The 16,418-nt window shown below is 39.7% G+C and overlaps 1 protein-coding gene across 1 annotated transcript in view; it reads left to right on the plus strand.

Annotated features, from left to right (window-relative positions):
* LOC133426015 (complement C3-like) overlaps positions 1-4,938 on the plus strand; it is a 32,690-nt gene extending 27,752 nt beyond the window's left edge. Inside the window, exons 36-43 of the mRNA XM_061716348.1 lie at positions 1,592-1,679; positions 1,809-1,898; positions 1,993-2,095; positions 3,640-3,729; positions 3,831-3,923; positions 4,030-4,113; positions 4,374-4,518; positions 4,664-4,938. Coding sequence (XP_061572332.1) covers positions 1,592-1,679; positions 1,809-1,898; positions 1,993-2,095; positions 3,640-3,729; positions 3,831-3,923; positions 4,030-4,113; positions 4,374-4,518; positions 4,664-4,805 — 835 coding nt within the window. The 3' untranslated portion in view covers positions 4,806-4,938. The remainder of the gene's footprint in view (positions 1-1,591; positions 1,680-1,808; positions 1,899-1,992; positions 2,096-3,639; positions 3,730-3,830; positions 3,924-4,029; positions 4,114-4,373; positions 4,519-4,663) is intronic.
* The last annotated feature ends 11,480 nt before the right edge of the window (positions 4,939-16,418 follow it).

The raw sequence follows: 16,418 nt of genomic DNA on the forward strand, positions 1-16,418 counted from the left end.
AACAAAATTACAAAAACGGTGAAATTTAACCTCGCAAATTTTAAATCAATTAGACCCTCATTAACAACTGAGGCAGCCAGAGTCTTTATGCACGCAATGGTGTTATCCCATATTGAATATGGCTTCACGAACTGGTCTTTTACCAACAAAACCATGCTCAACCAGGTGGAATCTTTGTATAAGAGAGCGATAAAAATACTGGACAAAAAACCCGTAACACATCATCACTGTCAGATACTTAAAAAATATCAACTCCTTAGTTTTGACAACCTCACTACCTTTAAATATGCCTGTGCTACATTCAAGATCCTAAAAGGTTTAGCACCGCCCCCACTGTCTGTCTACATAGCACAAAACGAAAACGCCAGCCATACAACCAGGGCAACCTCCAGAGGTGATTGCATAATCCCATTCAGACGCATTGCACAGGGGCAGACCGTACTGTCAGTCGAGGGTAGCCGCATCTGGAACTCATTACCTGTCGTAGTAAGGGACTGCAACACATTTGCTACATTCAAGAACAGCTTAAAGAAATGGCTATTAAGTAAACAGGACTGTAACCATGACCCTCGGTAAAGATTAATTTGTCACCTTGTCACTTTACTGCATAATAACATCATAGTGTTAATAATGCACTTTGTCACTTTATTTAAACACTGATAATCTGATTGTAAACAAGAGGTGATGGTTCATGCCATCACCTCTTGGTTTGCTATTTTTTTTATGTAAATGATTACTCAGCTGACTAGTAATTATCTACCTCTTCTTACTTTTTTCACTACTTTTTTTTTTTTCTACCCTCTCACCCCTCCCCAGTTATGTTGTACTTCATGTCCCTTTTTTTCCTTTCTCTTCTCCTTCCGGCCCCATCTCCACAATCTGTTTACTCTACAACTGGCATAGAACCTTAAATTCCACAACCGAACAATACATGTGATCTGGTTTTGCATTGCTACAGCCCATTCCATCTTCACTCTCCCCTCCCCTCCCATCCTCCTTCTCTTTCCCCCATTATAGCACTTTAACTTTAAACCCTCAGCACTTTAATCGTAACCAGCACTTTAACTTGCTCTGGCACTTTACCGCCTAAACTTTTAACTGCTAAATGTGGAATGTGTGTAATGTATTCACTATTGCAATATATAATAGTGTATATAATAGTGTAATAGTGTAAATGTCTAAGATCGTGTTAGTATGAAGATTGATGTGTCAGGTTGTTCTCCTGTTCCTTCTATCTTAAATAGAAGCAAAATAACAAGAACAGAAACTTTTTGCACGCTTTATTTGTATTTGTTCTAACTTGTTGTTTAACTTGTCTTTCTTTTATATTTTTAGCCGGGGGACTGCCAATGGAAACTAGCTCGGTAGCTAAAATTGGGTGCATTTGCATTTTTAATTCTAAATGTATATGAATGTACACTGTCCCTTCCCAAATAAACTGAATTGAATTGAATTAATGCCCCCGACAACATAGCTCCTAGGATCAGGATAGAAAATGATATCGTAAATTTAAGATTGATCCAGAGTTTTTGGTTTAGTGTTCTTCACCTACATGTTGTCATTTTCATGATTTCTTCAATTCTGTATGCAGGTTTAAGGAAGAACGTGATGCTACCATGTCAATCATTGATATTGGCTTGTTAACCGGCTTCACTGTTGACACCAGAGACTTGAAAGCAGTAAGAATTTTTGATGACCAGAGATTATGAATAAGGAATAACAATGAATAATGAATAACAAATTTGAAAACCAGGATGTGTTTTATGGTTTTAAGATATGTTTCATGACACATGCTTACATGTGTCTAGCTGTCAGAAGGTCCCGCGCGGATCATTGCAAAGTACGAGATGAACACAGTTCTGTCAGAGAGAGGCTCACTCATCATCTACCTGGACAAGGTGACCTATCAGCCTTATTTCTGTTGATCTGTTTTTCCTCCTTACTTTTTGTTTGTGCTTGTTTATCTGATATTTGTTCTTCATCTCTCTAAAGGTTTCTCACACACGGCCCGAGCTGATCAGTTTTAGAATCCATCAGACCATGAAAGTGGGCGTTTTACAGCCAGCAGCAGTGTCTGTCTATGAATACTATGACCGTACGTCTCTAAAGCAGAAGGAAACTTTATGTACCTCTTGTCAGTTGACTTCAGTGTCTTACTGTATAGAAAAGTGGACTGAAAGTACATTCCGTGTAATATGTACGCACGCACGCACGCACGCACGCACGCACGCACGCACGCACGCACGCACGCACGCACGCACGCACGCACGCACGCACGCACGCACGCACGCACGCACGCACGCACGCACGCACGCACGCACGCACGCACGCACGCACGCACGCTATGAAGTTCCATACGAGTCATAATGCGTGCGCAGCTGTCGACTGAGCGTGTCACTCGCGCGTGCTTTGACGCCTGTGCAGCAAAGCAACGGGTAACATGTAATGTAGTTTCCCCATTGATTTATAACGGTCACGCGTGTACGTGCACGTTCATGCGTAATGACTGCTGCACACGCGTGATCACAGTACGCGTAGTGACTACATGTAACATTTACACGTTTTTTGCGAACGCACGCATGAACGCACGCATGAAGATGATAGAACATTTTTGTTACACGTGTGTGCGTGCGTGCGTGCGTTGTTACGTATGCAGACTACATGACACGTAACAAGAAGCTGCGTGCTACACTAACAGCGTGTGCATGTCTGTCTGTCACTGTTAGAAGATTTCTTTTACGTGATCACACACACGTGCGTCCGCATTCTCTTGACTGTTCGCAACCGGAAGTAAATTTCCTCGGTGCGCAACAGACGCGTCACGCGTGTCGTGTAGTTTCTCTGTGTTCCATTTTCATCCAGTATATGGTGCTATCGAGTCAATAATAGGCACAACTGTCCTTAAATTAATAAAGAAAGAAAGTAAGACAGCTTCCTTTGCTGGGCCAGAGAAGCTTAGGTAGCGTGCAGTAGCACATGGCTACTTAATATGCAGAATGACATCATTCTGCATTCTGCACTGCGGGAAGTAGGGGTGCTGGGGGTGCGGCAGCACCCCCTCGTCTTGGTACCGCACCCCCTCCCCCAGCTCCCACCCCCCCCCCCCCTCCAGACAGGAGGGAGGGATGATGGAAATATAAAATAAAATAAAACCATCACATTATTCAAATAAATAAAAAGTTGGCGTAGGCTACTGTATTTTATAGTTATGATGGGTGTGATGTAGTCTGCGTACGTAACAACGCACGCACGCACGCACGTGTAACAAAATTCTCTGTTATTCACGCGTGCACACACACGCTGCTGCGCGCGACTCCTCTATTAAAGACGCTAATAGGACTTCATACTCACGCACGCACGCACGTACGTACGTACGTACGTACGTACTGTATGTACGTACGTATGTATGTATGTATGTACGTACGTATGTATGTATGTACGTACGTACGTATGTATGTATGTATGTATGTATGTATGTATGTATGTATGTATGTATGTATGTATGTATGTATGTATGTATGTATGTATGTATGTATGTATGTATGTATGTATGTATGTATGTATGTATGTATGTATGTATGTATGTATGTATGTATGTATGTATGTATGTATGTAAAATTCCTTGCTTTCCCATTTCAGGAACACCTTGTGTGAAGTTCTATCATCCAGAGAGGAGAAGTGGAGAACTATTGCAGCTTTGTAGGGGTGATGAATGCACATGTGCAGAAGGTAAGACAAAGAAGACTAGGGTGCCGTCCCACACTAATACAAACTTTTTAACGTTACTCCATGAGTACTCACTCTATTGTATCATGATTGTTTTTTTTCAGAGAACTGCAGTATGCAGAAAAAGGACGAAGTTAGTAATGATGACCGCACAGATAAAATTTGCGAGAGTACAGAGACCAGCAAAATAGAGTTTGGTAAGAAATCAAAGCAAGTGTTAGGTTAGGTTTCTTCCCAAGATATTGTGTCTTTTATTATGTGTAAGGGAGGGATCTAAGGGAAAACTACTGTATCTTTCTACAGCATACAAAGTTGTGGTGAAAGAGACTGAATGGGACTTATCTACAGACATTTACACAATGCGATTACTTGACGTCATCAAAGAAGGTGGGTTTTTATCTCATTTACTCATTTACTGCAGTTGATCCACACTGACGTAACACCAACATGATTATTTGATTTGTATTATGAATGTCATGTTTGGTATTTTTACTATAATTAGATAGTATGTAATGTGAAAATCATTGCTGGACAATTAATAACATTTCTGGCTGCACTTTCAGGCAACTTGTAAGTACTCCAAGATGTGCAGGTGTGCGTACACCCAGTTACAGCTATTTGTCTCTTTCTCTTCTGTGTTTTAACAGGAAGCATTGACGTTGGTCCTCTGGGTAAACTACGTACATTCCTCAGCTACCAGCACTGCCGAGCAGCTTTAGGTCTGACGAAGGGCAAAACATACCTTATCATGGGCTCATCCAAAGATATACACATAGATGAGCAAAAGGAAACGTAAGCCTGTTATTGTTTTTAATTTTAGTTATCGGTTATCATAAATTTAAATCATCTCATGTTCACATACCTTATTGTGCTCCAGCAAACTCTGGCGATCTACTCAGATCACCACTTACTATATTTGTCTCCTTGCTGTCCTCAGATATCAATATGTACTTGGTGAGAGAACCTGGATTGAATACTGGCCAACAGCAGCAGAGTGTCAACAGGATGAACACGAGCCTACCTGTATGGGCTTGGAGGAGATGGAGGATCAATACAAAAACTTTGCATGTCAGCAGTAGTGGAACTCCAGGAAACATGCTCTTTTCAAATTTTTACTTTGCATTGTATTTGTAAAAGATCAAGAGCCATGACATTAAGATGAGTCAAAAACCAAGTTATATTGTGCTTATTAAAAAGCAATGATCAAGGTTATTTGTGTGCATTTGATTTCCGTGGACAGGTCACAGCTTCAAGCCACTTTATTCAAATAGTTGTCTAATGGAGCTCATCAATACTGCTATAAAAATGAATCATTAGCGCTATAACAGTGAACCATTAGTGACCGTCTCCTCGGCCCCTTCAGCCGGCGTGTTTACATTACACTTTAGCGCCTTTGACTGAAAAATAGCGCCACCGACCACTATGCAAGTTAATGCAATTTGTTTTGCATTATGCAAACGGCCAGCAGAAGAATGAAGAGAAGAAGAAACACTTAAACAACGGACGCTACTCGCTTTGTTTTTTTTTCTTAACACAGTAGGGGACAGGATGCTGGCACTGAGGGAGTAAGACGCATTTCCCCGTTGTAGCAACGGGGAAATGCGTCTTACTCACCCGTAGAGCTGCAAACCGTGACCCCCCCGGGTGAGTGTGCAGCCTGGCAACGGAGCAGCCGCCGCTGCTCAGCCAGCTGTTCCGTGTTTCAGTTTGTTCTATCTTCCTTAATCATACAAACTGGACGGTTGAATATTACCCTTACTCACAGGAACTTTATTAAACACTTAACTTACAGTACACCATAAACAATCCCATTGTTACATTCCGGTTAGCCGCGTTAGCCGGTTATCCGCGTTAACAGCGTTAGCCGCGCCAACAGCCCGCAGTCTGCCTTGCTTCTGTCGTCATCCCTTATTTTGAAATATGTCCGCACTGCTGACATCCCGCTTGCATTAATTGTCGCTATCTTGCCTTGCTGCCAGTGTCACCGACTAGCGGCTAACCGCAATGTAACAATGGGATTGTTTATGTTCTTCTTCTCTGTTTTATTGGCGGATCGCAACCAACTTTAAGGTGCATACCGCCACCTACTGTACAAGAGTGTGTAACATCATTTCATCGTCTCCTATGTCTGCTGATGTCTGATCCTGTCTGGCATTAATTTGTCGCGGGGACGAATGGTGGAAATTAGCCTCTGGCTACAACCATGCATATTTACACTTGTGTTTATTAATATGTACGGCCCCTGTTCAACAAATAAAGTAAATTTAATTGAATTGTAGATGAAACATGAATTTTAAATATTAAAGATACACACAATTATTGACTTGAAATTGCATTATTTATCATCATAGTAGCCAATTAAACTGTATATCAGCATCACTGAAATGGCATAGACCTAACGCTTAATCAATCACAATGATATGCAAATATCATTCAAAGGCCAATGATGCCATATATTTATTCAAACAAGGCCATTCTCAACACGATACTGTAATTAAATACAGACACACATGCAGATGCACCAAAAAATGAAATGCAAATTACAAATAGTTTACAAAACTGTACATTAACTAGAGGAAGAACTGGCGATCACAAGATTTGGTCACCTTGGTGTGTGCAATGGCATCTCAATTATCCGAGTCTGAGACATGGCGAGGCCAAGAGACCTGAGGCCGAGACACGACCAAGACCAAAGACTGACGAGACCAAGACAAGACCAAGACCAAAGACTGACGAGACCAAGACAAGACCAAGACCAAAGATTGTCGAGGCAGTGACAACACCAAGACCACAAAAAAGTGGTATTGAGACCAGTCTTGAGAACTACATGTCTACTATGGACTATGATGAGGTAAAAAAGAGGGTCCTTGAAAATTTTGAAATAAATGCAGATGCTTATCGACAGAGATTCTGTGCTACTACGATGGAGACCGACTCTGAGAGTTGCGGACTCGCCTTAAAGACTTGTGTGATAAGTGGATGGTTACAAAAGATAAAACAAAGGAGCAAATAGGGGATGCCATTGTGATGGAGCAGTTCCTGAGGGTTTTAAATCCAGATCCCTGTACTTGGATAAAGGAACAAGACCCCAGTATGTCGAAGCAAGCGGCAGAGTTGGCAGAAGTCTTCTGGGTGCTAAACTTCCATACGACATTGTCTTAGGCCGGATATGCCCGTCCTTAGGGAGCTGATAGCAAGGGGAGAAAAGCCTCCCTGTGTTGCATCTGAGAGTTTGATTGCAGTCACAAGGTCTAGTCACAGTTGGAGGAAACTATCTTTTGCTGAATTTGATGTCCCTGATGTTAATTGTTCAAAAAAACATTTGATAAAGAAGAGTAAGAAGCAAAAGAGGTGTGATAAAGTTAAGGAAACAAAGCTTCTGGAGTCAATTCCTGAGCTGGACAATGATGAGCAGCTTTTATTGGGTGATGTATCTCAAGTTAAAAGACATGACTCCTCTTTAGCACCTTTATTTGAAAAATCTGTCGGTGGTTCCAAAGATCTTGAGACCTACCGTGTTGAAGTTTGCTCATTTTGTACCTTGGGCCGGCCATTTAAGGCAGTCTAAGACCTTCTCTAGAATGGCAAATAGTGATCAGGCCCCATCACCATCCCAATTATAGATGTCCCCTTTTCCCATATTGCAATGGATATTGTAGGCCCACTGGAAAGAAGCAGTGGAGGTCATAGGTATATTTTGGTGGTCTGTAACTATGCTCCTAGATACCCAGAAGCTTTCCCTTTGAGGAAAGTTAAAGCCCGCCAAATTGTAAACTGTTTGATTCAAATGTTTTTGAGCATGGGTGTTCCCAAAGAAATCATCACTGATCAGAAGAGAAATGTCTACCGACTTTTGGGAATTAAGACCAGCCCCTATCCCCAAACTAATGGCCTGGTTGAACGATTTAGTTAGAACCTCAAGTCAATGTTGAAAAAGTTTGTAGGGGATTCTGGCAGTGACTGGGACCAGTGGCTTCCTTTTCTACACTTTGTATATACAGAGGTACCACAAGCATCGACAGCTTCCACCAAGTCTTACTACTCCTTCCAACGTCTGAGAGCGGGGTCCTAGCAGTGGCCAGGTCTCCTTGAATTGACAGGCCTGCTTCAGGCCGGCCCAGCATTTCCTGTCTTTTTATCATCAGTGATGTCAGTGATTGAATTAGTGGGTGATACCAAGCAGGGAGATTTTCCTTTTTTTCTCGTTATTTGTGTTTGTCCATTTGATTTTTCTTTCGAGACAGTCTAATAGAATTTTCTACTCTTTAGGTAACTAAAATGCGTATGAAGTTGTTAATTCATTTTAGCACATATATTTGATTAGTTTGGGTAAGAGTGTTTGTGTAATGTGGCCCCTTTTTAGGGAATGGTTTAGTCTGAGTTTAATGGATAAGTGACTTCTTTGTATATAAGTGAGAGGGTTTGGATTAAGAGGGGGAGAAGATGATCTGATTGTAAATGGTGTTGTATTGCCGGTTCCTGGGTTGAGAAAAATAAATAAATAAACTTGAGAAATCATCGGAGTTGGTCTGTCTGCTCTCTACTCGGAAGATCGAGACCCACTACTTTACAGTTACTAATATTACAACTTTTCCGCTCTAATATCACAGCTTTTTCCATGAAATCTTTTTTTCTTTCTTTCCTGGGGCGCCTGTGACTCCTTCATCAATATGAAAATGTTCACTAGATGGCGCCACAATCTTTTACCATGTTTTTATTCTAAACCTGTGTTCATAGTAAAAATACAGTTAAAATACTTACTCTGATTAACACAACACAGTATTCAATCTAATGACATGTTGTGCATTTATTCTAATTCTGCATCTAATAAACTCCAACATACAAACTTATACAGTAAATGATTTTGTTTTTATATGTGGTTCTGATTCTCTGTGTTATTTCAACAGAGAAAACACAAAAATATGTCTACTGAGATGCAAAAGTAGAGGAAACACATTTACATCATTCGATCCCTTCTATAAAACTTTATAAAATCTGTAAATCTATATTCATATAATTTTTATTATATTCATTTTATAATCTATATTATTAATTAAATTAATTAACTAAATTATCTTAGAATGTCTCGAAAGAAAAATCAAACAGACAAACACAAATAACTACTGAAAAGAAAATCCCCCTGCTTTGTAATCTATATTCTATATTCTGTGAGTTTCAGTCAGATCGTAAACGTACAGTGACATCTTTAAATTTTGGACACTATACACATTTTGTATGACAACTAATTTTTCAGTCAGTGTTACCAAAGTTACTAAAAATATAGCTGTATATGTCAACATGATTCATTATTTCCCAGAATTCAGTTAATAGTTGAATTTTAATCATACTTTCTTAACCATTATACTCAATATTTCAACATATAAACAATAAGTATTCATTTACTTTTTTACCTGTCTCATGTTCATGGAGCGAAGTTCAAGGTGTCAATCCAGTTCAGTTCAATTTAATTTAATTTAATTTAATTTAATTTAATCTAGTTTGAGAAGGGATTTTATTTCTTTTGAAGTAAAAGTAATTTAGTTTATTTGAGTCATAATAAAAGATTATAACTGTGGTTCAGGAAGGATACTGTGGCGTTATGTGTTGCAGCATATTTAAAGAAGCCTCTGACTGGAAACACTGTATCTGTGTCACACTGTTGACACTGTGTCAATGATAATCTAGATGTGTCATTACACACCTTTAAAATCAAATGATAAACAGATCTTTAAATAGATCAGTTTGAGCAAATCAAAGAAATTAAAGCAGGTAAATGTAGTAATGACAATTTGTCCATAAAAGAAGCTTTTTACAATTTCGGTCAAATTTTGATCAGTAATAATTCAAATGTGATAAATAATATGTTATGATGCACAAAATATAGTGGGAAGTTATTATTGCAGATACAAGCAAAAATGAATGTGCAAGACTAAAGATTTTATTTCCTCAAATGGAAGATTCCACAGTGAACATTATTTATTTTTCTCTTCAAATAGAAGAACAAGCTAAGAAAATAATTAATTGATCAGCACGATCTACTCAGTTTATCAGGTTGTAACTCCAGTCTGTAGAGGGCGTTGTTGACTGGACTCTTGTCTGATGCTGCTGCTCTGGACTGTGGAGCTCAGAAGAACACTGAAGCTGGTTGACGTGGCTCAGCCATGGATGTATTATAGAACTATGATTGGTCACACCTGTGTCTGATTGGGGAGAACACCTCCACACAGAAACACCTGGACAGCTGGACGTGTTCCTGTAGTGCTAATCACAGAAACGTCCATGCTACCCAGAAAAAAGAAGTGTAAGGAATGAGAGAAGAGGTAGTTCGGGAAAATAAAATAAAGATTGGGGATGGGGGAACAAAAGAATATGATAAAGAATTACTTTCACTTGATGGGAAATTATATGTTCTGTGATTGGTTTCTGCTTATAACTGATTGTGGGGAATTTAGAGTTTCCAATTAACCTAGTTGGTGTTTTGGTGATGTGGGAGGAAATCTGAGCATCATGGGGAGAACACCCTCCTCATTCTACACAGAAACAGGCACACAGGTGGATGGGTTTCTATGAGGCTGCAGTGAAGCCTCCATGCTGCCCTTTTTAAAAATTATTTTTTATCTTAGGGTGGGTTTATGTGGGCTACGGGCAGGGGATGGGTGGGGTGTTGGGGATGAAATAGATGCTGGAAAAAAGGAAACTACTGGTCTGATTTTCTTTTTTATACACATGTGTTTATTGATTTTCTTTTAAATCAAAACAAAACAGTATTGCACATAGACAGTTGCACATAAAATTAAGCGAAAACCCCACCCTCCCCCCTCCCAAAGGGAAATCAGAAAAAAAAAACAAAAAAAAAAAAAAACAAACAAACAAACAGGGAACGACATTACTTGTTTGAAATATCAGATAGATGATGCAGAGGTTACATCAATATTTCCAAATGAATATATCTCCTTCAAGTTTCTAAAAATTCTCCAAGATCACAGTTCTCCAAGAACGAAAGAAAGGGATTCCAGATCTCATGGAATTTGGCTGATTTCTTTTTCATCGTGTACGTCAGTTTTTCAAGGACAAGGCATGTTGATAACTCCTTCAGCCAGCGACCAATCGTAGGGCTCTTAACATCCTTCCAACATAGAGAGATCAAGCGTCTAGCTTGTACAAGACATAAGTCAGTCATTTTCCTCTCTTTGTTGTTCAGCAGACAGTCTTCCGGATACAAATTGAGAATGCATAGTTCAGGGCAATCAGGGACTGGATTTAAGGTCATTTGAGAAATGCATTTTACAACTTCATTCCAGAACTTATGTATCTCAGGGCAACCCCAAAAGCAGTGAAATAAAGTACCTTTTTCCACATTGCATTTGACACAGACATCAAGAATATTAGGATTCATCTTATTCAGTCTCTCCGGAGTGATATAGGTCCTCATAATCCAATTGTACTGAATCAGATTCAGGCGAGTATTTATTGTAAGACGATGAACTCCTGAGCAAATCTTTTTCCAGGCCTCATCTGAGATATCTTTCTGCATGTCATTCACCCATTGAGTTCTCTTATGCTCAGTAGAATCTTTATGGTTTTCTGCTAGTATAGTATAGAAAAGGGATATTTGACCTTTGCCATTGCAGTTATTCACAGCTACATTTTCTAATATGGATAGAGGAGGTTGTGTAACAGAATGTGTTTTAGCATAAATGAAGCTCCTTAACTGTAAATATTTAAAGAAGTGGGTCCGGGAGATACCATATTCATTTACAAGTTCCTCAAATGACATTAATTTGTTCTCCTTGTATAGGTCCAGGATTTTATAAATGCCCTTTGTTGTCCATATTTTAAAGCCTTGGGGGTAAATCCACAAAGAACAGATTGCGCCCGCAAATAGCGCTGTGAATTGCGCTGCATTAGCGCCCGCAATTTGCCCTGCTTTAAGGTCCTATTCACAAAAGATTTTGCTCTAATGATATACCGGAGCAAACACGCCCATAAAGTTTTGCGGCTGAGTGCAATTTGCCCTTGTCTGAGTCGAGCGGAGCTGTTTCCAGTGTTCTCCCCCGTATTTCAGCACACAGATTGGTCCATAATGAAAACTGCAGAGAGCACAATAGCCTCAACTTTCACGTATTTGTACTAGTATTTCGCATGCAGATAGATAGATAGATAGATAGATAGATAGATAGATAGATAGATAGATAGATAGATAGATAGATAGATAGATAGATAGATAGATAGATAGATAGATAGATAGATAGATAGATAGATAGATAGATAGATAGATAGATAGATAGATAGATAGATAGATAGATAGATAGATAGATAGATAGATAGATATCCTGAGTTCAGGACGACTTAAACAGTCTTATTGCAGCGGGGACGCAAGGATCTCCTGAACCGCTCCGTTCTGCAGCGCAGTGAGCGGAGGCTGCGGAGCCGGCCGCTGCAGCTGCTCCTGCTTCTCCAGTGTGCCCCTCTCCACCACAGATCTTAGCGGGTCCAGACTCCTGCCCAACACTGAGCCCGCTTTTTTGACCAGTTTGTTCAGTCGCCTGGTGTTTTTGATTGCAAGGCTGCCCCCCCAACACAAAGCAGCAAAAAAGAGTGCACTGGCCACCATCGTGTGGTAGAACATAGCCATCATCTCCACACACACATCAAAAGACCTCAGTGTCTGTATGACATAAGCTAATGAAATGTCAAATGTTAAGAGGCTGTGCGCATTTACGCACAAGGCACAGCACCAGTAACTTCATTAACACTGGATCGGGATCAGATCAGGATCTAATGGTAATTCATGTTCTTTGTTTTGCTACACACACCTACAGGTCAGCTGTTAAACACACACATTCTAGATGTATATGTTTATATGGTGGAATTGTTTGTAATAAAGCAGCCCCTTATGTATGGATGAATCCTGAACTCCGTCCTGTTACTTTTATGAGCTGAGTTTGCGCGCAGTTTAATACACGCTTCTGAAAGACGGTATTTGCTCCACTATTTTTGCGTGTGGCAAATAGCGCTGGCCTTTCTGAATTAGGCGCTTTTTGCAATGAGGCTTATTTGCATAGAAAGGGGGCAATTTTGCGCCGAATGTATGGATATTACCTAATTTGCATGCATGCAAATGGCACCGGCGCAGACTGCCACTATTTGCTTGGCAGCGCAGTTTGTGGAGCAATTCGCCTTTTGCGGGTGCTTTGTGAATTAGACGCTCTCTTTTTGTGTCATTTGCACCGGTTTAGCGGCCGCAAAAGCCGCGCAATCCTTTTGTGGATTTGGCCCTTGGTCTTTTTTACCAGGGGAGAAGCTATCATTCCCCCATATTGGTGAAAAACCAGAAAGTGTAGAAGATTCACCCAAAAATGATTGTACACTATGCCAGACATTAATTGTGTTTCTCACAAAGGGGTTATCGGTGAGTCTTTTTAGTTTTTTGACAGGTGCAGAATATAAGTAAGTGTCAAGTCGCAGGCCTTTGGTACAGAAACTTTCAATTTGTACCCATGGTAAGTAAGGCTCAGGTGAGAACCAGTACATTGCAGCCCTAAGTTGAGCAGCCCAAAAGTACCACTGTAAATTGGGTAATTGTAATCCTCCTCTCTCATATGGCAAATAAAGAAGTGAAAGTCGCAACCTTGACCTTCTGTTATTCCAAATAAATGTTGTAAATATTTGCTTCACTTTCGAAAAGAACTGTGGCGGTGGAGGTAAAGGGATAGTTTGAAATAAATATAAAAACTTTGGCAGTATACTCATCTTAATTACATTTATACGTCCTATAAGGGAGATTGGCATAGATGACCAATTGTTTATGGATTCGGTTACTGTAGAGATCATGGGTTCATAATTACAGGGTACTAAGTCTTTGATGTCTGGGGTAATGGTGATACCAAGATATTTGAATCCGTTCACTGCATTGTTGAAGGGGTGATTTATCACTGGATTTAATCGTTCCTGCTTATTCAGAAACATGATAGAGGATTTTGTTTCATTTATTTTAAAGCCTGAAAATGTTCCAAATGTGTCAATTAAGTTGCACAGATTAAAAATTGAATTTTTTAGGTCAGTTAACAGCAAAAGAGTGTCATCAGCATACATTATGATACGATGCTCTGTTTCTGACACTTTAATGCCTGAAATTGAGGGGTGTGATCTTACCGCTATTGCAAACGGTTCCATTGCTAAAACAAATAACATTGGCGAGAGAGGGCATCCCTGACGGGTACCTCTTGAAAGTCTGAAAGGGGATGATATTAAATGGTTGGTGGAAACCTCTGCCAACGGGTCAGTATAAAGTATCTTGATCCATTTTCGGAAGTAATCACCAAAACCAAAGCGCAACAGCACATCAAATAAATAGCTCCACTCCACTCTGTCAAATGCTTTTTCAGCATCCAAAGACAGGATAGCAGTGTCAAGGGCCCCCTCACTTGCATGTATTACATTCAACACCCTTCTGGTATTATGGAAAGCCTGACGGTTTTTAACAAAACCATTCTGATCTAGACTGATCACTGATGGGAGCACTGGTTCTAATCTTCTAGCTATCACCTTAGCAATAATCTTGGCATCGGTGTTAAGTAACGAAATAGGTCTATATGATGTGCAGTTGGTAGGTGACTTATTAGGTTTCAGTATAAGTGTTATTAGTGCATTTCTCAGGGAGTCTGGGAGACAGCCTTGTTGAAACGCCTCTTCATACATTGCTAAGAGAGGTTTGATTAATTTGTCTTTAAATATCTTATAGATATCAACTGGCAGTCCATCGGGACCTGCAGTTTTACCTCCCCTCATATTGGTAATAGCATCATTAATTTCTGAGGCAACTAGTTTCTCATCCATATGTGCTTTCATATCATCATCTATGGAAGGAATACGGATACTGTCTAGGAACTCAGTCTGTGTTCCCAATCTCCCCGCGGACTCAGATGTATACAATGTTTTGTAATAAGAGGTAAAAATGTTGTTAATTTCCTGAGGGTCCGTTGTTGTTGTTCCGCTTCCTGTTTGAATTGCAGTAATTGCCCTGTCTGCATTCAGTTTTTTAATTCGCCAGGCTAACAATCTCCCTGATTTTTCACCCTGATCATAATAACTCTGTTTTAGCCGAATTATACTATTTTCAACTTTTGATGTGGACAATTCTTCATATTGGGCTTTGAGAGACATTAATTCTTGTTTATTTTTTGTGGAGTCATCCAAAACTGCTTCTCTCTCCAGCTGTCTAATTTTGTGTTCTAACTCCTTCATTTTCAGCTTGAGTTTGTTTGTTTTTGAGCTAGTATATGATATGATCATGCCTCTGATATACGCCTTAAAGGCCTCCCATCTGATGGTGGCAGAGGTCTCATCTGTATTTGTGATAAAAAACGACTCAATTTGCGCCTCTAGGAAAAGCAGGAAATTTGAATCGGACAACCATCTGGGATGAAATCTCCATCTATGAGTGGCTTTAACTAGGCCCGGTGTTTTACATACAAGTGACGTAGGAGAGTGGTCTGATAATAGTATAGAATCATAATTACAGTCTACCACAGAGGAAAACATAGAATTGGGAATGAGGAAATAGTCTATACGAGAGTATGAGTTAAAACGTGCCGAGTAACAGGAAAATTCTAATTTACCAGGGTTAAGTCTCCTCCAGGGGTCACATAGGCCCAGATCATTTACATATTGTAACAGTTTCTTTCTACTCTGAATGTGAGAAGAGTCCACCCCAGATGAACGGTCTAATTTAGGATCCAAAGTACAGTTGAAATCGCATGCTATAAGAGCTTTTCCTGGGAGAGAGGCTATTAACAAAAACAAATTTTCAAAGAATTTAGGGTTGTCATCGTTTGGGGCATAAATGTTTATCATATTTATCTTTTCATTTATTAATGTACCCTGGACAATAAGATATCTACCCCCTGTATCACGAATTACATTGTTCACTTCAAAAGGTACAGATCTGTGAATCAGGATCATCACTCCACGGGTGTGTGATAAGTGAGAGGCTGATATCACCTGCCCTGACCATCTCCTTTTTACCTTTATTACTTCATCTGACAATAGATGCGTTTCTTGGAGATATACAATTGATGATTTTAATTGTTTAAGCCTGTTGATTACTTGCTTCATTTTTACCATTTTAACCATGCCTCTAACATTCCAGGATGTAAACTTTAAATTTGCATTAGTAGCCATATCTACTATATTCAAATATGAAATATATCAACCATGCCATAGACATCTTGAAAGTAAACACACGTTTGTAAATTGCAACCCCATTCTTAAAGCAGTTAGATCGTATGTCGCTGTCCCACACAAAATAAAATTTACATTTATGACCCTTAAATTAATCCCATCACTGTCACCCCGAACGAGACAGCGCGCTTCCCCTCGTAACATTAAGAGCGAACTAGGTGCTCAACTGATCCACTAATAAGAGGAGCAGATAAGAACTAATGCGTCACAAAATAAACAAACTACCGCCTACAATCGGCTTAATAAAATGAGCGAACATAGTCTAATATACACGTGTATCTAGAGTTTGAAACCACGTCAGTGATAATGTACAGCACAACCAAAAAGAGGATATATAATTCTTCATAAAAAATTAAACTTTAAGTTACAGCAAAGAGGCAACATTACCGTGTGTTTGAAGCAGACAGACGGTGAGAGAGAGAGAAAAAAAAAAAAGAAAAAAGTCCGGT

This window comes from Cololabis saira, chromosome 3 (genome assembly GCF_033807715.1).
Source record: "Cololabis saira isolate AMF1-May2022 chromosome 3, fColSai1.1, whole genome shotgun sequence".
In the NCBI taxonomy this organism is placed as follows: domain Eukaryota; kingdom Metazoa; phylum Chordata; class Actinopteri; order Beloniformes; family Belonidae; genus Cololabis; species Cololabis saira.